This window comes from Pinus tabuliformis, chromosome 9 (assembly GCF_031772625.1).
Source record: "Pinus tabuliformis cultivar Carrire ecotype Pingquan chromosome 9, CPIR1, whole genome shotgun sequence".
NCBI classification, from domain to species: Eukaryota; Viridiplantae; Streptophyta; class Pinopsida; order Pinales; family Pinaceae; genus Pinus; species Pinus tabuliformis.
Window position 1 is genome coordinate 900,221,709 of NC_142307.1, and position 25,175 is coordinate 900,246,883.

The 25,175-nt window shown below is 41.2% G+C and overlaps 1 protein-coding gene across 8 annotated transcripts in view; it reads left to right on the forward strand.

Annotated features, from left to right (window-relative positions):
- Nucleotides 1-25,175, forward strand: part of PAS1 (FKBP-type peptidyl-prolyl cis-trans isomerase family protein) — a 434,604-nt gene that overhangs the window by 122,403 nt on the left and 287,026 nt on the right. For all 8 annotated transcript variants that reach the window (XM_089446138.1, XM_089446141.1, XM_089446137.1 and 5 more), the window contains exon 7: nt 4,192-4,224. In XM_089446138.1, the coding sequence (XP_089302264.1) occupies nt 4,192-4,224 (33 nt within the window). The remainder of the gene's footprint in view (nt 1-4,191; nt 4,225-25,175) is intronic.

The following is a 25,175-nucleotide window of genomic DNA, read 5'->3' on the forward strand; positions in this document are numbered from 1 at the left end:
TCAGGAGTAACTTGCCACATGAATCATAGAAAAGATTTTTTTGAAGAATTTACTGGCAATGTTGATGGAGCAGTGTAATTTGCAGACCAATCAAAACTCAAGCCATCAGGGCTTGGCACAATCAGGCTTAAATTGCTTGGTCTTCCAGACTTTCTTCTGCATCATGTTCTATATCTCCCACAGCTGAGGAGAAACTTGCTGTCCTTGGTCCACATCCGCCAGCAAGGTCACTCCATTCATATGTTTGATGGCAAGCTTGAGGTGAGAAAAGCATCTGACCACTCACTTGTCATGACAGGGATAGAAGAAGAAAGGCTTCTCAAGCTGCAGGGTACCTCTGCTCGTGGACAACATTTCTCATACAATTTTCATTATGAAGAAGGTACACTTCCATCAAGTTTATTGTTGCATGTTAGATTTGGACATTTGAACTATGACAACCTCTGCTTGTTGAAGAAAAATGGTGTTACTGGGTTGTCTACAATTCCTAGGAAACTTAAGCAATGTGATGCTTGCATTCTAGGAAAGCATAGCAAACAGTCTTTTCATGATTCACATTCAAGAGCACATAGAAAACTTGAACTCATTCATTCAGATTTATGTGGTCCAATGCCTGTTCCTTCTGCAAATGGAAATAAATATATGATGACATTTATTGATGACTACACTAAAATGTGTTGGGTTTATTTATTGAAGAACAAATCTGATGCTTTTCAAACATTTAAGAACTTTCATACATGGATTGAAAATGATGCACACTCTCATATTGGCTTTGTTCGCACTGATAATGGAAAAGAATACACTTCAAATGAATTTGAAAACTATCTTCGCCAACATGGGATCCAACATCAAACAACTGTGCCTTATAATCCCCAACAGAATGGTGTAGCTAAAAGAATGAATAGGACAATCTTAAATATGGTATGCCCCATGCTGTTCTTCAAAAATGTAAAAATGATGTTTTGGGCTAATGCAGTTCTATGTGCTGTATATATAAAGAATAGATGTCCATCTAATGCTATCAGAAACAAGACTCCCTATGAAATGTGGTATGGGCACATTCCTTCAGTAAAGCATCTCAGGGTCTTTGGTTCCACCTGTTATGCCTTGATACCAAAGGTACATAGAAACAAACTTGGTGCAAGAAGTCGTAAGTGTATCTTCTTGGGGTATTCAAACACCTCCAAAGCATATCGTTTTTATGATGAAGTCAATGAAAAGTTTGTTGTATCTAGAGATGTAATCTTTCTTGAATCATCCAAAACTGACAATGTTGTTGAGCGACAACTTGATCGCTTGGATAGATTCGCAAATGCAAAATCATTTCAAGAATTTGATAATCAGATTCCACATCTTGAAGGGGGGATTCTTATACTAGACCAACCTGTGGAATCTTCTTTTGAAGCACTCTCTCACCCGCATGAAACTCCAACAACAGATGATACTTTAAGTGATGTGATTGATAGAATTGGGAGACTCAATCTTGATTTAGTCTCAACTTAATCAACGGAGCAGCTTGGACCATCTGAGAAAGGTCCCCCAAAGTGGCTGACAAAGACACTTGAAAGTGTTCATCCTGATGAGGTTGGAAAGACAGGAACTAGAAATTCAAACTAGCAAAATGGAGGTGATGTAGATGACTCTGATTCACCTATTGATATGGATGTTTCTTATGATTGTGAATTGAATTTGTCTACAGATTTTGAACCAACTTCCTTCAAAGAAGCTGCTTCTCATGATGAATGGAAAGAAGCGATGCAAAAGGAGTATGATGCCCTGATAAAGAATGGTACTTGGAAGCTGGTTGATCCTCCATTAGGGACCAAACCAATTCGCTGCAAGTGGGTCTACAAGAACAAGTATAAAGCTGATGGCTCACTTGACAAGCACAAAGCCAGGCTTGTGGCAAAAGGTTTTACACAGAAGGAAGGGGTCAATTATGAGGAGACTTTTGCCTCCACAACAAAATGGGCTACCATCTGGACACTCTTTGCCCTAGCAGCTCAGAACGGTTGGAAAGTCCATCAAATGGATGTAAAAACCGCTTTCTTGAATCGAGATCTAAAAGAGAATGTTTTTATGTCCCAGCCTGAAGGATTTGGTGTGAAAGGACATGAACATAAAATATGCAAACTTGTGAAATCCTTGTATGGCCTCAAGCAAGCACCGCGAGCCTGGTATGAAAAACTAACTGAGCATCTTTTGAAACTCAATTTCAAACATTATGATTTCGATAATGCAACTTTGTTTGTCAAGAAGGTTGGCAAAACAGTGGTATATCTTGTGGCATATGTAGATGATTGTTTGATGACAGGGAACAATGAAAGCTACATTGCATCCATAAAGAAGGAATTGAGGAAAGGTTTTGAAATGACTGATTTGGGCTATGTTCATTACTATCTTGGTATTGAAGTAACTCAACATCCGAAGTCCATATTCCTTTATCAAAAGAAGTACGTTGGAGATCTGTTGAACAAGTTTGGCATGACAAAATGCAATCCTTTTACTACTCCAATGGAACAAAATTTAAAGTTCACATCCATTGAAGGAAAAGAATTTGTGGATGCAACAAAGTATAGACAACTTGTAGGAAGTCTCAACTACCTAACTACTACTAGACTAGACATTTCGTTTGCTGTTGGAATCCTCTCCAGGTTTATGCAAAAGCCCTGTGAGGGACATTGGTTTGTTGCAAAAAGAGTTCTAAGGTACTTGAAGGGAACTCAAGACTTTGGAATCAAGTATACATAGGTGGGCGACTTCAGCTTGATTGGATACTCTGATTCAGACTTCAATGGAGACAAAGAAACTAGGGTATCTACTTCAGGGTATGCTATGAGTCTTGGATCAGGAGCTGTCTCCTGGAGATTACGCAAACAATCAGTTCCAACGGATTCCACAACAGAGGTAGAATATGTGGCAGCATTTGAGGGAACAAAAGAAATTGTGTGGCTCAGGAAAATTCTTGAAGATTTGCAGGTAAAACAAGTACAATCGACTCCACTCATAATTGACAATACCTCGGCAATAACGTTGGCCAAGAACCCAAAGTTCCATGATCGAATCAAGCACATCAATATTAAATATCATCTGATTCGACATCATGTTGAGGCAAAAAAAATCCATCTCTGCCATTGTTCCACTAATGAACAAATTGCAGACATCTTCACCAAAGCGCTTGGAAGAGAAAAGCTTGAAAGATTCAGAATGATGCTTGGGCTGACCAACATCCCTTCAGATTAATGGAGGGAATGTTGACACCTAATCATAGGGATTGGGTGAACAACTGTAATTAATGTAAATAAATAATAAAAAAGATGATGAGTCACCGGGAGATGAAATGAACAGTCTCTCCCCAATGTATATAATAATGACCAACCTGAATGAATATCATGTTTTGTTTTGAGGAGTTACCTCCTGGTCTAACAGTTTTATTATAAATTCTCTATGTTTACCCCAACTTCTTTTTTATTTTATCCAATTTTCTGTCTATGTAGAGCCCAGGGCCCAGTGAATAAATCAAGTCAGCTGAGTGGTCTCTATCCATTGTCTGGGTTGGAGGAGGAGCCAGACTCATTAAGCACTATAAAGTCATGATGAGAAAGATTCATATGTGCAACCTGTAATTGGATTAAAATTGCACTGTGACTGCCTTTTTCTTTTTTACGTACATGGAATCTTGTCCAAGAATTATCACACCTCTTTAAGATCAACTGAAATGAACATTTACCCTGAAAGACCAAGTTTCTGTAGTAGCAGTGCATTATAGCTTAAGTGCACAAATAATTCCCGTATAGAAGTATGCCAAGTACAAATTTATTTACAAAAATATGTCTCTTTCTATTTGGGACTAACGTTGCTCTAATATTAAGAGTAAAATGTACATTGCATTAGGAGAGACAAATGTGTGTGATGTTGGGAAAGCAGCACAGTTTGACGTGATTCTTTGCTCATTTATTTTGAAATGTTGCATTTGGTTTGTATACATTCCGTATGTGCATCCCTATTTTCTTTTGACATACCTTGGAGTCACACCTGTGCTTTTGTGTTAGTAACACTGGATTTTGATTGGCTAGTGATTTCATTCTAGTTTTATAAACTCTAACCTCACAAGTTTGGGGCTGAATCTGAATACTTAGTAAAAGATATCATGAAGTTCATACACTAACGCCCATGTTTATGCTCCTGCAGGTTATAACTGATGATTTGGGTGTTACTAAGAGGGTATGTTTTACTGCCTTTGACCTATTTGTTTTTTGGAAAGACGTATTTACTGATAAAACATTTTTTCATGCCCACTGTCATTCCTTATATAATGAATATGTATTATGTACTTCTTCTTGTAAACATTTATTTCTAGTTTCTTGGTTACCTCTCAAGGATGTTTTTACAAACTATGTTACAGTGTTGTAGGATAAAAATTTCATGAGCTTTATATTAGTTGTTCGTTGACTTTTATATAGATGAGTAAAAAATATTTTATCCGTCCAGTTTGGTGACTCGTGAGTCATAACAATGTTAGATAGAAAACATAGAGTCTAGATTGAAACAAAACTTCTTCATTTTATGAGAAAGGGAAACTATAGAGCTGGTAAAAAGCCTTGGAAAATCTAGGAAAGTTGCATGGTGAGATCAATAGAGAAAGAAACCCAAGCACAAAAGAGAGTGCAACACTCGATGATGCCCTTAGTGAAATCACTTTATTAGGAATAATTTGAATCTCCTAGATGTTCAAAGACAAAAGATGTACAAGTACCCAACTCAAAGGTAGGGTGCTGTACCCTGTGGGGTGTTGGGGCTAAATGCATATGCTATTGTTACATGGGGATGCATTCCCAAGGGCAGGGGAGGCTCTCTTGGGATGTGGGGACTCCGTTGTGGACGTTACTATGCATTCCCTTCTGAGGTAGTCACGAAAACCTAGAAGAGAATGCCCCCTTCAAGTAGGGGAATGTTCCCTTCTCATGTTAGACACTCTCACACCCCCCTTAATGAAATGTTGCCATTAAAAAATTAAAAGGAAAAAAGATAAAATTAAATGACTGCAAAAAGTTGAAATTTAACCGAAGCTACTCTACTCTATCTTTACTTGTTCATTCTTCTTGATGTTGCTGTCTATTTATCCTTTGTCTACAATTGTCTTTTGCTCTTGGTTGTTTCTTGTTTTCCCATAATTCTTCCTTTGTCTTTGTCATGGATGTGTGAGAGGGGTCCATTTTTCCATGACCCATGTGAAACCTAGGTCCTAAACCTATTACCGCGCGCGCCGTAGATAACTTCAATTTTCAACCTGTGGGTTGTGTTGCCCCTCGTTCAACAGGGGTACTCGAAAACATTTTGGCCACACCATATAAGCCCAGAGGAAGTGCCTTATAGCCCTGTAAAGCCATGTGGGTGTGTGTTGTTTGTGAAAGTGACTCTTAGATCCTTGTTGGTGTGGACGACCATGGCTATTCTTGGTATTGTTTGTTTCATGATATGTCTGCCTCTATGGCATTGCTGACTTCCCCCTGGTGAGTGGTAACTCCCTGCCTTGATGGATATTCTTATATCTCGAGATGATGTGTGGGTATCACGGAGTAAGAATTGCTAGAAATCATGGTTTAAGGGAGCACTTGTGTCAATAAAGTCTTGTAAGGGTGATCACCATTTTCCTGACATTATCCCTTCTAATGCTGGTGCACCCCCTACGTCACATGTGCCATGTGTCTTATGTAGTTTGCATCCTCCTTTGGCCTTGGATTTGCATCTTGATAGTCTCACAATTCCCAATGCATTTGTGTCTCTCGAGGCATCATGCTACAAGTTTTGAGGCACAAAAGGTGTCCATTTGATTCTCTATGCCTAGATGAACCACTTGTCTTTCAAAGTAATCACAACGCCCTCAAAAAAATCTAGTTATAGTAGTGGACCCAATTTTGGAGCAAAAGGGCTTTCCATGTGGCATTGCAAGCAACATAATTTGAAGCTTAGTGGTAAAGTGGACAAAGAAGATGTGGCAAGCAGGTGACTTCTACAAGCCAAATCAGCTCAAAGCTCTAGCCAAGGTGGCTTCTCCAAGAACTTGTATCACACATGTGGCATGACGTCATTCTCTTTGGGGCCATTTTGATGTAGTAAAGGAAGAATATGAGGCTAATATTAGAAAGTTGGAGCTTAGTGTGCAAATTTGGAGCCCCCAAGAGCTAATTATCAAGCATCATGTGTGATTCGCTCCAAGAAAGGGCCAATATCCTCCCAATCAAGCTGGCCGTTAGCATTTGAAGCAAGATCAGCAAGCCAAATTCATCAAACAAGGCAACAAGGGTCCTTCCAAGTTGGACACTGGAACAATTAGGGAGCAAGCCAACCCCCAATGGCTAAATGAACCAAAGTAAGGTTAATTCAAGGTCAAAGGACAAACATTATCAAGCAAGGCAACCATTAGGTTGAATCAAGTTGAGTGAAGGAGGCTAAGTCCTCATGAAGCAAGGGCCCATTGCAAACAAAGTCAAAGAAGCATGTTGGTAAAGCAAGGTCCCCAAGGGCATTTCAAGCATCTAAATGTCAAATTTGAAGTCTATTCTCAAGCATTTTGACCCTAATGAGCTAGCCTTTTGCAATTAAGGACTGTGGGTCCTCAATTTTGAAGCTAAGAAGGTCAAGCAAGCAAGTTGTTGCACGTTGAATTCTTCCCCAAGTTGAGCAAAGGGACTCCAAGAAAGGAAGGTTAAAATTCAAAGCAAAATTAATCCAAATGTGTAATGTGCCTTCCTAAATTAGTTTTTCCCAAAGTTGATTTTTCCACAATTTTAACATTTTTGGAAACCATGGAACCCATGAAATTTTGGGAGAAAGACTTAGGAGAAAAGGGAGGCCGAAATGCTTGGTTAGTGGAGTGTGGGGGCCACACACATAAGGAAAAACACACTTGCCTAAGGAGAAATTCGAATAGCCAAGGAAGGGAGGTCGAAAAGCTAGATGGAGGGGCCCATGTGGGAAAAGGAAGCTCACTAATTATAAATAGGAGAAACTCAACCTCATATGGGGTCTTTTTTCATTTGAACTCACTCTTGTTGCTTGAGCTGCTTAACTGGGTCACTTATTGTTTAGCACCAAGTTTTCCAAGCGAAGAACTCATCCTTTCTTCGGGGGACTTCGAGTGCCACCCTAGGGAGGTCAAATCGTACCACATTGGAGAAGAGCTGGAGGGGATTCAGAGCTTATCACTCAACCATTTACTCAGCTAGTGTGTGTTCCAGGAGGACAAAGGAAGGGAATAAGCTGGTGCCTTTTCAGGGGTCTTCTGGGCAACAATTGCCAGGGGAATTTTGGCATTGAAGCTTTAGTGGGATATCAATCCTTTGGAGGAGTATTGGAGCAGGAGGTTGCTGCTTGAAGGCAACACGAATTACAACATCTAGGGCCAACGCAAAAGCCTCTCACTGAGCACACGTGGGAGCTTGTGGGTCAAGTTGTGGAGCTGGAGTTTGCCGGGGGAAATAAGGAGAACCTTTGGGGAGTGTAACTCAGCCTTTTGGAGTGATTTGGAGGGCTTTCTCTGAGTTGCATGCAGGCCGTATTTCCTAGCAAGTGCAAGAAGATGTGGTATTTGGGGGCCGAATTTCTAGGGTCAAAATTAGACCAAACCCTTTCTGGGTTTTGATGGGTTATTTGTGAGGAGCTTGGAATTAATGTTGTAGAATTTTCTGAGCATCAGAGGTGGGGTTTTCAACAACTTCTTTCCAACAGGAAGTGTAGTTTTGTGGTGCAGCGCAGGGCATCATTGGAGCAACTAATTCTGTCATCTAGGCTTGTTATTTTATCACCCGGGTTTTGTCACGCTTGCCATTGAGGCAAGCCCAAGTGCACTCCTTCCACACTTTTTTACTATTTCCCCAATTGCTTAATTAAATGGCTCCACTGGTTATTATTTCTGGAGTTTACATGGGTGTTTACTGAGTGTTTGAAATTTATGGTGTTGTATTTATTGTTTGCTTTGCATATCATTGTTTTTCCTAATTAGAAACATTACAGTGGTACCAGAGCTCAGATCTTGGCTCAGCGGTGGGGGGAATTTCCTACAAACGAGGAGGATAGGCAGAACGTGACTTACCAGAGACAAAGGTACAGGAGTAGGGAAAGGGAGTTGGAGATTGCACCTGATACTGAGGCACGTGGGAAGGAAATACTTGTAGTAGAGATGGGAGAGCTAAAGAGTAAGGAAGAAGCAACATTCAGTAGCCTCTTGAAGGCCCTCAATAACTTGGCTAAGGGGCAAAAGGAGATGTTGGAGGAGATCAAACAATAGAATAGGGACAAGGGCCTTCATCGTGAGTTCTTAGTTGGAGAGACTTTAGGGGCCTCACGACAGTTTGACCACTCTTCACTTATCACTCACTCACCATCTTTCAGTGGGCCATCCATAACCACCCTGCCTACTTTTCTTCCATCAACACCTAGTGAGCAGGGAGGACCGGATGACCAGATGCCCATGGGAGATTTCTTCAAGGAGTGGCAATCCATGGGGGAAGATTTCAAAGCAACCCTATCATTCAGAGACTATTGCCAGCTCAAATAGAATGAGAAGGGCAGGTACAGTGGGGGACTGAGTACACAGAACTCAGAGTTGCAACGTATCATTGGGAAGATGTACTTCCCCACATATGATGGCTTTGCCAAGGGTACAACTCGAGCTTGGGTGGAGAAGTTGGATACTTATTTCCAGCTTAATCGGATGACAGAGGTGGAAGCCATCAAAATGGCTACCTTACACTTGGAGGGGGAAGCACATGAGTGGTGGTTTCATGGCTTGTCCACATTGGGGCATGCCAGCGTGACCTCTTATGAGGATTTCACACGGAGAGTGGTGGAGCGTTTTGATAAGAGGGACTCGAAGGCTCACTTCAGGGAGTTGACCCAACTTAGACAGACTGGCCACCCTAAGCATTACATATCATATTTTTTGAGGGTTTCAGTTATTGTACCAGACCTATTTGATGCTAGGAGGGTGTACACATTTATAGAGGGGTTACTTGAGCCATTGCGTGGAATGGTGAAGTCACGCATTCCCTCTACCTTGCAGGAGGTAGTGACTTGTGCTAGATATTTGCAGAGGGCAATCCCCAAGACTAGAGCACCCATTCCATCACAGACTCCCCACCCACAGAAAGGAGGTGACACTAGACCCCTACCACAGCGAGCAACCCAAGGGTGTGGGCAGTTAGATGAGGAGACCAAGAGAGACCTCCGGAGGAGGAAACTATGTTTTAGTTGTCGGGAGCCATGGGCACCAGGCCACCGGTGCACAACAGGCAAGGCTGACTACATCAATGTCTTCTTGCATAGTGACCATGAGGATGATGTGGAGTTGCAGTGTGGCAGGGAAGATAGCGAGGGTCAGGTAGAGAGGGGACCACCAGCACCACCAGCACCACCACCTAGGGGAGCATCTTTCGCACCATCTGGGGGAGTCCTCGCTTCTTTGTTTGGAATTCCCAAATTCTTGACTTTGAGGATCCAAGGCACAATGCAGGGACAACATGTCTCGGTGTTGGTAGACAGTGGGGCCGCCCACAATTTCATTGATGCCTAGATGGTTCAGAGGCGGGGTATCACTACAGAGGAGTTCGAGGGATTCTCAGTTCTGGTGCCAGGAGACAGGACTATGCAGTGCACTCGATATGTTCCCACTTTGACAGTGACCATGGGGAACTACTCGGTGACAAATCATTTCTTTGTTGTGGATGTGTCGGACACCAACATGGTGATGGGTGTCCAGTGGCTCTACTCCCTTGGTCGAGTCACCATTGATTGGAGGAAACTGGAGATGGAGTTCATAGCGTCAGATGGCAAGTTGGTAGTTCTTCGGGGCATGCATTCGCACCCTCCACAAATATTTTAGCGCATAGGTTGGAGGCTGACTTGAGGCATAGAAACATAGGATGGGCATTGGAGCTGAGGATTTTGGAGGTTGGGGGACAGCCCAAGCCACCTCACCCAGACATACAGGCCATCTTAGACAGATACCCAATAGTGTTTGGGGACATACCACCAGGGCAGCCACTTGACAGGGGATTTGAGCACACCATCGAGCTGAGCCTGGGGTGTAGGCAGTTATCACCACTCCTTATAGGCATCCCAAGGCCTACAAGGACAAGATTAGGCATGCCATCAAGGAGTTGCTGGCGTTGGGGCACATTAGGTCGAGTTCTAGCCCCTTCGCTTCATTAGTTGTTCTGGTGAAGAAGAAGGATGGGACTTTGCACATGTGCATTGATTACAGGGCGCTCAACAAGAAGACCTTGAAGAACCGATACCCCATCCTGCGCATTGATGAGCTGATGGATGAGCTTAAAGGGGCCAAGTACTTCTCTAAGATAGATTTGCGCTCGGGGTACCATCAGATCAGGGTGAGGGATTAGGACATCCCCAAGACGGATTTCAAGTGCCACTATGGGCATTTTGAGTTCTTGGTCATGCCCTTTGGGTTGACCAATGCACCTGCCACCTTTCAGTCATGCATGAATCATGTATTCTGTGGGCAGTTGCGGAAGTTTGTGTTGGTGTTCTTCGATGATATCTTGATTTACAACGAGATGTGGGAGGAGCATTTGCAGCACTTGGAGATGGTGTTGTGTATCTTAGAGGAGCAACAATTTTATGCCAAGTTGTCCAAGTGTGAGTTTGGGCTGACAAAGATGCTCTACTTGGGACATATCATTGGCGCAGATGGAGTGAGGGTGCATGAGGAGAAGATCAGGGCCATCCGGGATTGGCCTGAGCCCCAGAATGTGACCGAGTTGAGGGGATTCATAGGCATATGCACCTACTATAGGAAGTTCGTAAAGGGCTTCTCACAGTTAGCGGCTCCCCTCATAGATCTGACGAAGAAGGGGGCTTTTACATGGATGGACAGGGTACAGTCGACATTCGATCGCCTCAAGGAGGTGATGAGTAGTTGCCCAGTTTTGGCACTCTCAGACTTCACATAGCCATTCACATTGGAGTGCGATGCATCAGGAGAGGGGGTTGGCGCAATATTGTCTCAAGATGGACACCCCATTGCTTTTGAGAGTCGAAAACTCGTTCCATATGAGAGGTCCTATTCTATTTATGACAAGGAGATGTTGGCCATCGTGCATGCATTGGCCAAGTTCCGACAGTACCTAGTGGGCAACAAATTTTGGGTGAAGATTGACGGCAATAGTCTTCGCCATTTTATGGGGCAGCAGGGCCTCAGTGACAGGCAACAGAGGTGGGTCAGCAAAGTGCAGGTCTACGACTTCGATATTGAGTATGTCAAGGGAAAGCACAATATAGTAGCAAATGCATTATCCAGGAGGCTTGCGACACTTTCACTCATGAGCATTTGCCATGATTGGAAGGTGCAATTGTTGGTGGAGTACTCCAAGGACCGGTGAGCATGTTGGATTTTGGAGGGTAGTCACGCTGATGAGCAATATAGGTTGATGGTTGAGGTCATTTACTACAAGGGGCACATATTCTTGGTGCCAGGTTCACAGTTGAAGGAGAGGATTCTCCATGCAGCTCATGACTCACCACTATCTGGACACCAGGGGTTCCAAAAGACATACATGGTAGTTAGGGAGCGTTTCACTTGGAAAGGCCTCAAGGGGGATGTATTGAGGTATGTGCAGGAGTGTGAGGCTTGCCAGAGGAACAAGGGGGCATTGACCCATCCAGCTGGGTTGCTACAACCACTTCCCATTCCTGAGGGGAAATGGGGGAGTATCTCCATGGACTTTATCACAGGGCTCGATGGGTTGTTGCAGCCACATCCCATTCTTGAGGGGAAATGGGAGAGTATCTCCATGGACTTTATCACAGGGCTCCCTATGGTGTAGGGTAGAGATTGTATTTATGTGGTGGTGGATTGGTTGACCAAATATGCCCACTTCTTCCCTATCTCGACACAGTATTTAGCATCACAGGTGGCCGAGTTGTTCTTTAGGGAGGTCTTTCGCTTGCATGGGCTTCCTAAGACCATAGTCAGTGACAGAGATAGTCTTTTCATGGGGGCATTTTGGTAATAGCTTTTCTGGTTAGTGGGTACTGAGCTCACCCCCAACACTAGTTACCATCCACGGACCAACGGTCAAACAGAGAGGGTCAACAAATGGTTGGAGGGCTACCTACGGAACTATGATCGAGCAACAAAGAGCATGGATTTGGTGGTTACATCTGGGCGAGTACTGCTACAACACCACCCATCACATGTCCATTGGTGTGTCCCCTTTCCATGCCTTGTATGGTTATGATGATTTGTCTTTTGCTGACATTGTTTTTGGAGACAGTTGGGCCCCAAAGGCCAAAGATTGGATCCAAGAGAGCCAAGATATCTTCAAGGCTCTCAAGGATAAGTTATTGACAACCCAGAATTAACAAAAGATGTATGTAGATAGGCACATGATTGGGAGGCAGTTTGAGGAGGGGGACTTGGTTTTTCTGCAACTACAACCATACCGACGGTCTACATTAAAGCAGAAATGGGCTGAGAAGCTACAACCACATTTCTATGGGCCGTATAGGGTGACTAGGAAAGTTGGGGAGGTGGCCTATGAGTTGGAGCTCCCACCAGGGAGCAAGATTCATAACATCTTTCATGTCTCATGCCTCAAGAAGGTGTTGTGGCAACAGTTGGCATCAGCTACGAAGTTGCCTCCACTTGATGACGAGGAACATCTGGTTTTGGAACCAGAAGCCATTTTGGAGACCAGGGATAGGAAGCTGAGGAGCAGAACTATCAGGGAGTATTTAGTACACTATAGGAGCTTGTCGGATGAGGATGCCACCTGGGAAGGTGAGCACATACTTGAGCATCTAGCTCTGAAGTTGCTTGGGGAAAAGCAACATTTGGGAGGGGAGGATTGTAATGTCCCTTCCTAAATTAATTTGTACCAAAGTGTATTTTTCCACAATTTTGACATTTTTGGAAACCAAGGAACCCACGAAATTTTGGGAGAAATACTTAGGAGAAAAGGGAGGTCGAAATACTTAGTTAATGGAGCATGGGGGCCACACACATAAGGAAAAACACACTTGCCTAAGGAGAAATTCGAATAGCCAAGGAAGGGAAGTCAAAATGTTAGATGGAGGGGCCCACATGGGAAACTGAAGTTCACTAATTATAAATAGGAGAAGCTTAGCCTCATTTGGGGTATTTTGTCAATTGAACTCACTCTTGTTGCTTGAGCTACTTAGCTGGGTAACTTGTTGTTTAGCACCAAGTTTTCCAAGTGGAGAACTCACCCTTTATTCGAGGGACTTCGAGTGCCACCCTAGGGAGGTCAAATTGTACCACATTAGAGAAGAGATTGAGGGGATCCAGAGTTCATCACTCAGCCATTTACTTAGCTAGTGCGTGTTCAAGGAGGACATAAGATGGGAATACATTGGTGCCTTTTCAAGGGTCTTCCGAGCAACAATTGCCGAGAGAATTTTGGCATTGAAGCTTCAGTAGGATATCAACCTTTTGGAGGAGTTTTGGAGCAAGAGGTTGCTGCTTGAAGGCAACATGAATTACAACATCCAGGGCTAGCGCAGAAGCCTCTCACTAGGCACAGGTGGGAGCTTGTGGGTCGAGTTGTGGAGCTGGAGTTCGCCGGGGGAAATAAGGAGAAACTTTGGGGAGTGTAGCTCAGCCTTTTGGAGTGATTTGGAGGGATTTCTCTGGGAGTTGCAGGCAGGCCATATTTCCTAGCAGTTGGAGGAGGACGTGGTATTTGGGGGCCGAATTTCGGGGGTCAAAACTAGACCAAACCCTTTCTGGGTTTTGGTGGGTTATTTGTGAGGAGCTTGGGATTAATTTTGCAGAATTTTTTGAGCACCGAATGTGGGGTTTTTAGCAGCTTCTTTCCAGTAGACAGTGTAGTTTTCTAGGGCAGCGCAAGGCATCATTGGAGCAACTGATTCTGTGATTTAGGCTTGTTATTTTATCACCTTGGTTTTGTCACGCTTACCATTGAGGCAAGCCCAGGTGCACTCCTTCCACACTATTGTACTATTGCCCCAATTGCTTAATAAAATGGCTCAACTGGTTATTATTTTTGGAGTTTACATGGGTGTTTACTGAGTGTTTGAATTTTCTAGCGTTGTATTTATTGTTTGCTTTGCATACTGTTTTTCCTAATTAGGAACATTACAAAATGCAAGCAAGAAAGGTTCAACCAAGGAAGTCATCCAGTAACCCTAACAACAAGCCTTGCCCCAGGTTGTTTGAAGGTCAAACCATGGTCAAATGAAGTTGTTATACCACCAAGAGAGACCTGATTTTTCAAGCAAGCCAACCATGAAGGTGCAAGTGGAACATTTGGTCAATAGGGGTCAAAACAACCCTCTTAGGCAAATTTTGGAGCACTACAAAGTTACTACAAGGCTAATCTAATTGATCCAAGAAGTCTTGGAAGAGGAGGTCTAGGGTTCATCTCACACATTCTCTTAATTCATTCAAGGTATTTTTGTTCTCTTTTGGGACATGATTCACTTTCACCTCTTGAGGTAGATAACCTTATCTTCAATAATTGTTGATTGCTTGGTTGGAGGAGTATCTTCTTGGAAGGCCCTCGTAGTAGAATTTTGGTTCTATTACTTCTTATTTTGGATTCTAGGGTTGTATCCTTGGTGTTCCACCTAATATTCCAAAACCTCAAGCATTGAGATACCAAATCAACAGAGGACATAATTCCATGTCTTTAACTCCCGTGGAAGAAAGATCATATCCTTATTCCAACAATTTGCAATCATTTTATTTACAAAATTATATATCAAAATCTCTTATCTTTTTTGTAAATTTGTAGTTAGTCTTAAATACAAAAACCCAAAATTATATCTCATAAGAAACTCAAAATTATATCTTATAAAAAATTATATATTTAAAAAACTCAAAATTATATCTTATAAAAATTTCCAAAAAAATATTTCACTAGTGAATATCTTCACTTAGTTATGGTTTACATTGCATCTATTTATTTATTCATTGGTAAAATTACCACAAGGTTTGGATTTTTTTGGAAGCCCTAGGCCGTAAGGCTATATGGCCCCTATTAATTTGCCTTATATTGCTGTACTAATTACATTTCCAAGTGTTTTGAAGCTAATTTTAGGTACTAGAAATAATCTATAGCAATTGGAAATGTTTGGAGACAAACCCTTTCCTTGGGATATGTGAAAACCGAGATCAAATATTTTGTATCCATTCAAATTGTTCTAAAGAAGTTTTTCATTTTTTAATCATTATTCTTAGATCATATATTGACTGTCAAATTTTTTTGCAGGTATGATCATTATTTTTGGCTAAGTCAATTTTTAGTCCTCACTGTATCAGGCTTATTTTTGGGTAGTTGTATTGCAAATTTAATATTTTTAAAACTGATTATCCAAAATTAGTGTTCTTTTGCTCATTGGAAAGCTCTTTGATAATACTAACATTTCCAACAAAGTCCTATTGTCGCTCAAATTGTACAGGCACGGTGCGACAATGACTCAGGTTTGGGGCTGTCACTCTGATCCTCGACCTCTCTGTTCTAGCTGACTCCCAACAATAGGCTATGGAGGGTAGTCCCTATGAAATGTAAGGATGAAAGACTTGCTGGAAACCAACAGGTCTGAGAGACACCATAGAATGGCCTAGCTACTTGGTTAATTTTAGCAAGACTTAAAGATTAACTTAGGGACTAGTGCCTTATGGAGTCAACTTCTTGCTTATTACCAATTAGATGCCAAGTAACCGGATGAGCAATCACTGCTTGGATGCTTGACTACCCTAGATGAAGTGTAAATCCTACAAGCTAGGTGAAATGCAAAATGGTGGTTGATTTTAAGTTAGATGCCTATTATAAATGTAATCTCTCTCTTAACTATTTTGGAACTAGTCTCTAGAGTAGGTTGTGGGATATAAACCAACGGGAACTAAGTAGAGACTTTATTAACGATACCTCCCCCTTGTGTTCTAACCACCCGATGCCTTTGATGCTACGGAGGTTGTGGCTCTGAAGACTGCAAGGTCACCATGTTAACCACTAAGGAGGTGCTAAGTCCCTCAAGCTAAATTGAGAAAGGTGGTCCTATTTTCTATCAATCAAGCTTATGCTTGGAGTTAGGTTATTAAGATGCAAGACTATTCATAAAATGAAATGCAAGGTGAATGAGTGATTCTTAAGGTGAGATTACTTAAATGTTTCTTTAAGTACTTAGTTATGATTTTCTTCAAGTTGAGATATCAAGTACTTAACAATGCTTAGGAAAGGTAATCTCAACCATAAGACAAGTGCTTAGATCCATGATACAATTTATTCGATAATCACAAGATGTATGTTCTAAAAGAAAGATTCCAATATGCCAAAAATTCACCATAACCATAAACCAATGATGTCAAAAGAGAACAAGATCGCTTATCCACTTAGAACAATTATCCAATGAGACAATAAGAGAACTTTAAACAATGAAACAAATGTCCTCCGCAATGACCTATTAGAGTGTGAGCAATGGTATCCAAGCAAGGCAAATTTATGACAACAGTAAGATTACTTAGTTCTATAGCTCCTTTAGAAGTCAAATGAAATGCATGTGTGTTAAATATGAACAATAGAAACTCAAGTGTCAAATTACTTTGCCAACACAATAATTTAGATGTATTAAACATCTTATGATGCACTTTGCCACTGTTATATCGGACTTACTATGCAAAGATGAAAATCACCAAAACAATTAGATCTATGTGAAATGATGAATGCCCACTTAATGCAATACATTCCTTATTATCTTAGGCAACTCAGGGAAGATTATTATGACACTAAAATGGAAATTTTTACCACTATTAAGAGGAGATAGGATGGCTGTAGCAAAACAGAGACGAGTAAAGGGTTTAGAGATAGCAAACCAATGGCCCTAGGCCTAGAAGAAGCTTGCCCACTTTGCCCAATTTTTTTTCAATGACTGGAACACTTGCAAATGCCAAAAATTATGCCAAATACCTTTGCAAAACCCACCAATACTCAGTCCAGAATTTGACAAATCACCCACAGAGGCACAGAGGGGAAAAGAGGGCAAGGGAAAGGCTAGATAGAAGGGGCAACAAGCCTCTTAGGCTTGTGGCTAGGGCTAAAGGCCTAAATAGGCTTGTGGCTAAGGCCTAGAGGCTATAGAGGCCTCACGACAAGCCTTGGAAAGGCTGCCACTAGGTAAGAGAAAATTGTTAGATCATACAATGAATCGAATCACCTAAGATAAACCCAAAACTTACCAATAGAATGTTCCTATCATCTACAAATGAAATAACAGTTCATAGAATATTGAAGCATAATATAGGAAAGCACATACCCAACACGTACCACAGATCAATGAAACAAAGACACCATGAACGGAACCCTAAAGTATTTTATTATGAATTTCAAACGTTCCCAGCAGAATAGTGGCTTTACACTAGCATTACAAAATTACATTTAGACCAGAGTCACTGTCATTGTGTTTTGAGAAGCAAATGGCTTCTAATTTATAGGTAAATCCTCCAAATGGAAACTAATGACTAGTTGGAACTTGGATTGATCCCTGTCAAAATAATCTCGATTGTCGATAAGTCTTTGATCATTTTTTAATCTCTGCAGCCGAAAATACTTATTTTTGAGGAATTTTCGAATTTCTCATTAAAACCATTTTTTATTAATCCAAAAATAATTATTTTGGATTAATTTCCTCAAAAATTTGACTTTGACTTAACCACCAAGGTCCAAGGGCCTAATTTTTCTTAAAAATCCATTTTTGCCTTGGTGGAGAGTCTCCAAAAGTTGACTTCTTCATTACCCACGAATTTTTTGGTCATTTTCCACTTGGAAAAATTAATTTATCTAATTTAATTTTTTGGCACTAAATTAATTAATTTTTTGGCTTAGTATTTAATTTATTTTTGCCAGAAAATTTAATTAATTGACACAAGAGGGGATTAATTATTTTTCCACCCTCAAATACTTTAGCCATGGTGTTTGATTGTGAGGGACCATGCACTAAAATATTTTTACATCAGATATTACAATAATTCGACCCCCAATGGGGGAATACTTGTTCACTATAGACCTTCATAATTTTTTACCCAATTCTACGAATCAATATGATATAGTAGACCAAGTGATCTTTAATAAAATAATTTAGCTAAATAGTTTAAATTATTCCCAAATCACTTTGACAAGGACTCGACTAATAACACTAGCACTCACCTAAGACCTTGTCGATAAATTCCACCCTAGCTTTGGAGTTGAGGTTGGAAGGAAAAACTCTGGCGATCATCCGTGTTCAGAAACACAAATAATCAGTGAGACGAAATACCCCCTAGGATGAAATTTGTCGCCAAAATCATATGCTTACTTAGGTTGTTACATAATTTAATGGTCATACTAGCATCATTTACATTACAAATTTTCAAAATTGGTTTACAATGACATAATAAGCTGTGGCTAATGATCCCGATCTTTGAAAAAATTGACACAACTGCTTCCTTGGAACTGTGACAAAATGGGTGCAACAAGTCCCTTGAGTTTCAGGTTTACTAAAGGCTATTTTTAGACCCCTGAAGAGGCCCTATGCTGGCTAGCCTGCTGCACTCTTCAAAATTTTTAAAGCTACAGGTTTGAACAAGTATTTTGTCTTCATATAGCCATATAGAACAAGTATAACAACCCTATTTTGTCTTCTATCGTGGCAAGAAGCTATCATAATCAATTGTGGTGCTTCAAGCTCATTCTCTTAGCATATTGAGTACATTTGCATTGCTGGTCTGCAATATTAATTTGCTGTTACATCATAAATTGGATCAGAATTTGGTCATTTAACTACCTCCTACCTATTCCATATATTTTATTTAGGTGTTGGTCTATTTCTTCTTTGGTTGAATTATGTTTAGGGATACCACTTGTGGCATTTAGTGGGAGTTGGCCTAAAGCGAGAGGAATACACTGTAGTAGTCTTGGTCAAACTTTGCCAACACTGCTAATTTGAGTGGTAACAGGGTGTTTGTTAGACTAAGGTTTCAACTCATTGCTGTATTAGCTTGAGGCTTGAGCCTTCAACTCATCGCTGTTGGATCATTCAACAAGTGAGGGCATTGGGTAGTGGTGAGTGAAGACATTGGTGCTGGACAATGTTAAATTGGAGACATTCTTGGACACTGGGGATAGAGACATTGTTGGAGAGTTGACTCTTTAAGCCCTCAGACATTTAAAATTTTGAATCTTGATATATGGGATTGAGAATTCATAGTTTTAATTTTAGTACTGTATTTCACATTCACTTGATGTATGTTAAAAACTTGTATGAGTTATCAACTTACCTTAACACTTAGGCCTATAACACTATATCTTTTGATTTCATTTTTCAAATTCATGAGATAAAATGATGATAGTTTATAGATGATTTATGATTTATTAATTATTATTTTACATTGCTATGTATAAGATCATAAAATTTCGATGTTTTATCATTTATGTTTTGGGTTTCATATATTCTAATTTAATTTTTTTAGTATTTCGGGCAGGGTCCTGTAGGTTGAAGACCTCCATGTCCCCTATGAAGTTCCCTAAAATTTGTGGGGTGCTTTTACATATGCCCTAGATGTTGAAATTTGGTAGCATCGGGAGGTACTCTCACATGTCCTTGGTGTTGAGTATGTGAGAGGAAAACACTCATAGAAGTGATTGTATGAGTGTATGAGCTTAGTGATGGGGTTTTGTACACATAGACCCATGGTATTGCACCCTTTGAAATGATATAATTTGTAAGCCAATGGAGAGGCTTGAGAATTTTTTTGCAGAAGAGAATAATGGATGTTTCTTCTTAATTGGGGTTCTGATTTGTTGAAGAAACCATAGACCTATAAAGGAGCAGCAGGGTACTCTTGAAGAATATGAGTAATTAATTTATGGGGCAAATCTGATAGGACAAATCTTAAAGGAGGCCATTAGGCTATTCTAAAGTCAAGGAAGGAAAGGTAATAAGGAGGAAAGGAGCAGGTGCCCTAGGAAGGGCTTGAATTGTGGGAATATACCATCCACAAATGAAGGAAGGTTCAAGGGTTAGTTTTGAGGCCTGTGCAAGGAAACCACAACTAGGCCGAGGGCCAACAAGTGGCCAACTGGGTGATATACATAGATCGTTGCAAACAAGGAAGGTCGCAGGGCTTGCGTGCAAAGGTTTAGGGCCTAAAGAAAGGGTCAGGTCTACACAGTAGCAAGGATGGGGCTATAGCCTTACTGTGGCAGGTCACAAAGAAAAGGGGGCACGTAGGTGCATTTACAAGGAAGCAGTGAGGTGCTCGACCTTGTGGAAGGGCTGGCCTGCTAGTTTAGCATAAGCCAATGCTTATGTAAGGACTTTTGGTTAGCTCACATGCTTGATATAGGAATACAGTCCTGGCTGAGGGTTGGAAGGAGGGATGGAAGTGCCCTAAGGCTACAACAACATAGAGTCGGACAACTGGTAAATTTTGTAGGGAAGGATTGCCACAACAATGGTGTTTTGGGCAGTTGAGGGCTTAAAGGATTTAGCCTCAGCCCAGGGATTTTGGACAATTTTTTGTCTCTTGTATTCTAGGGAGTTGCAAAGGACCACTTTCCTTGGTATGGGGGCCCTAGGATTCGTATAGAAGGAAACATAAGAAATTGGTTTTTGCAATTAAAATGTGTGTTCTGTGTATGATCTAATTGCTGGAATATTTTCTGCTATGCAAGTTGTTTTCTAAAGTTAGGCATTTCAGTGTTTATGTTTTTAGTTGTGTTACTATCAAAATATAGACCAAACCTGAGGTGCATGAAATTCTAACACTAGATCATTTCCTTACTCTCCCAACCCAGAGACTTGGTGGAACATTGATATATACTAAAAAATACAAGGTCAATTGAGGCCAAACATGTGGATTACACTATTTTCAACATCCCACCTTTAAGCTGAATAGAGGCCACAAAGAGGAGATTGCATAATATCCCTCTTTAATGGCAATTCTCTAAGATTTCACATCCATAAGCTTTTGCAAGTTTGTGAAGGTGGCCTTTGGTAGAGGTTCTGTGAAGTTGGTGTATTGAAGGTATAAAGATTGGCACAAGTTGGCCTTGAGAATGGAGCTGCTAGATGTAGTACAACTGGATTTCAATATGCTTAGTTTTCCAATGATCCATAAGATTTCAAACAATTGGAATGGTGGTTTGATTTTCACAAAATAGAGTGGTGGAATATTTTTGATCAAGATCTAACTGTTCAAGAAAAGAGGTGTTGGCCTTGAAGGAGAGTTTGAATCCTAGGGCAAACTGTAAGAAACCCTAGAAAAAGGGATGATCCAAAAGCCCTAGTTTTGCAATCATAAAGAAATCCCAACCAATGTTGTTAACAAAAAAACTTTGGATAAGCTATTCAGTTTAGTGAGGGAGGTTCACACCCCCTCAAAACTTTGTCTAGATTCATAAGGGAGAGAGAGAGAGTGAGGATCAAATGGAACCTATAATGATAACACAAACACATAAGAAGAACCAAGATTGGGTTGATAATGAGAAAGATTTCTTATAAATTGTTACAAGCTAGTTGATTCATCTACTTTATGAATGTGGGATATACCAAAAAGCACACTAAAGTGAAATAAAGCATAAAAACATAAAATAACCTAAAGCAAGGTGTTAATGACTACATCTAATATCTAATTGACCATTATAATTTGATGTTTAGTTTAACACCTTGCTTTAATGGTGAATATACCAACTAAACCAAGCTAATCTTTAAATTTTATGTAATATTTAAGACCCAGAGACTTGGTGAAAATGTTTGCAGTTTGGTTCTCTGTGGGACAAGATTGCCTATTGGTGAAATCTCATGATGCACTTGAATCAATGTACCAAGCAAATATCCCAAGTTGATTTTCTTGCTTCTTGGTCATGAATGCAGAGAAGGTTGACTCCTCTATATGCTCTACAACATAAGCTTTTTATCAAGGCCCTTCTTGGTTGTCTTTTTGATCAGCCAACCTTTTTCTATAGTGCTTATTCATATGGCCTCCCTTTCCACGATAGTGACAAGTGATGGTCTGCAATCTCTTGGTTGCATCTTCACCCCTTCCTTGACCTTTTGTTTTTTCTTATTTCCCTTGCCGTTGACATTGGCTACAAAGGCCTGTTCAAAACCCTTTGCCACTCTTCTGCTACTGAACTGTTTCTTCCATTTGTCTTGTTGTAAAAGTGTATTTCATAGCTCATCAAACTTCAGGTCAACATTCATGGTGGTGATGTTTAGGGCCTCGAGAAGGTGCTCATAAGCACATGGTAAGATTTTATTGTCATTATCACCTTGTCCTCTTCCATATTTCGACCAAGGAAGAACAACTGTTTTTTGATACCCTTGATCTTGAGTAAATTTTCCTATAATGATGCACTCTTATCCATTGTGATGGAAAAACAGCATATTTTTCAGGGAGAAGGATCTGCCCTTGTCTAAAGTCTTTTGCAATTCCTTCAAATGCTTCCAAATCTCTGCTTAAGTCTTTTTTGTTTGGACCTTAGGAAGCATTTCATCTGTCATATACAACTTAAGTAGCATTACTGCTTCTCTATTTCATTCATCAAACTTGTCTTGGTCTTTACCTGCAACTTGTGGTTGGGTATTGTTACCGAGGACAATGGAAAGCAAGCACCTATAATAAAAAATGGGCAACATAAATTATTTCCACGTATTTTAGTTCTCGCTAGAGAACCTCCACGTTCCTTCCATCATGATGTTGGGTAAAGAGACCATACATATAGTCATAAATGCAGAAAAATAAACTAAAACAGAGAAAAATGCTAAGAAATACATGTTCTTCCATTTCTCAATCTGTAATTCTGCAGTAAGATGTTAAATTTTGTAATGTTCCTTCCTAGAATAATTTCCCTGAATTTAATTTCACAATTTTGGCAATTTTGACTATTATGGGACCCATGAAAATTTTGGACTAAGACTTATGAGATGGAGGCTGAAATCATTTTGTTAGTGGGATGTGGGGGCCACACCCACATGAATTACGCACTTCCTTGGAGGAAAAGTCAAGTTGCTAAGGTAGGAGGTCGAAATGCTTGATGGAGGGGCCCACATGGGAAGGCGCATATAAAATTATAAATAGAAGGGGCCTAACAACTATGGGGGTCTTTTGTCAATCTGATACTTCTCTTGTTGCTCGAGCTGCTTAGCTAGGTCACAGTGCTGTTCAACGTAGAGCTTTCCAAGGGGAGAGCTCACCCTTCTTTCGGTGGACTACGAGTGCCACCCTAGGAAGGTAAGATGATGCCACATTGGAGGGAGATTTGTGGAGCTCAGGGTGCATCGTACAACCATTTCAGTTAGCCAATTTCATGCTCCAGGATCAGCTATTTTTTGGAGGCAATTGCTCAGAGAATTTCAGCATAGTTGCTCCAGGGGAAAACCAAGCTTGGTGAGGAGTTTTGGGGCCAGAGATTCTTCCCTTGAGGCAGGACGAATTCCTCTTACCCAGGGCTTGCGCAGGAGCCAATTTCTAGGCACACGTGGGGAATTGAGGGAAGGAGTTTGGGAGCTGGTTAATGCCGGGAAATTAAGGAAACCATCCGGGGAGTGAAGCTCAACATTTTTGGAGTGATTAGAGGGCAGCTACAATGAAATTTCCAAACAGGCCGTATTTTCCAACCAGTTGAAGAGGATGTGGTAATTGGGGCCAATTTTCAGAGGTCAGAATTGGGCCAAACCCTTTCTGGGTTTTGGTGGGTTTGTTGAGGGGAGCCCGAACTTAATTTTGCAGAATTTTTTGGGCACTGTAGGTGGGACTTTCAACAGTTTCTTTCCAACAGACAATGCAGTTCTCTAGGGTAGTGCAAGGCATATTTGGGGCAACTCATTTTCTCATCTGGGCGTTGTATTTTTTGACCTGGGGCTTTTCAAGCTTGGCATTAGGGCAAGCCTAGGTGCATTCCCTCCATACCATTGTACGATTGCTCCAGTTATATAATAAAATGGCTCAGCTGGATGGTGTTTTTGAAGATTTCATGGGTGTTTACTAATATTTCTGAATTTTGTGTATGCATGTCCGTTTTTGCTTTGCTTATCTCTATTTTTCCTAATTAGGAATACTATAGTGGTATCAAAGCTCCGTCCTTGGCTCAGCCGTGGGGATCTTTCCTATGAACGAGGAGGATAAGCAAAACATTACTTATCGAAGGCAGAGGTACCAGAGTAGGGAAAGAGAGTTGGAGATTACACTTGATACTGAGACACCCAGGAAGGCAGTACTAGTGGCAAATATGGGGGAGTCAAGGAGTATGGAGGAAGCAACATTTGATAGCCTCTTAAAGGACCTAGATGATTTAGCCAAAGGGTAGAAGGAGATGTTGGAGGAACTCAAGCAACAGAATAGGGACAAGAGCATCCATGATGAGTTCCTATTTGGGGAGACTTCAGGGGCATCACAACAGTATGACCATCCTTCAACAACCACTCACCCACCAGCTTTCAGTGGGAAAACCAGGACCACACTGTCTACATATTTACCTTCAGCATTGAGTGAGTAGGGTGGGACAAATGATCAGATGCCCATGGGAGATTATTTCCGGGAATGGCAGTCCATGGGGGAGCATTTCAAAGCAGATTTGTCCTACTGCCAGATCAAGCAAAACGAGAGAGGTAGGAGTAGTGGGGGGCCTAGCATGCAAAGTTCAGAGTTGTAGTGTACCATTGGGAGGATGTATTTTCCCACGTATGATGGATCTACCAAGTGCACAACTCGGGCTTGGCTGGAGAATTTGGATACCTATTTCCAGCTTAACCAGATGACAGAGGTGGAAGCCATCAAAATGGCTACCTTGCACTTGGAGGGAGAGGCACACGACTGGTGGTTTCATGGCTTGACCACGCTAGGGCATGCCAATGTGACCTCTTATGAGGACTTTACACGGAGAGTGGTGGAGTGTTTTGATAGGAGGGACCCGGAGGCCCATTTCAGAGAGCTGACCCAGCTCAGGCAGACTGGCCATCCAGAGCAGTATATATCAGAGTTTTTGAGGGTCTCAGTCATGGTGCCATATTTATACGATGCTAGGAGGGTGTACACATTTGTAGAGGGCTTGCTTGAGCCATTGCATGCGTTGGTGAGATCTCGCATGCCCACTACTTTGCAGGAGGCTGTGACTTGTCCCATGGATTTGCAT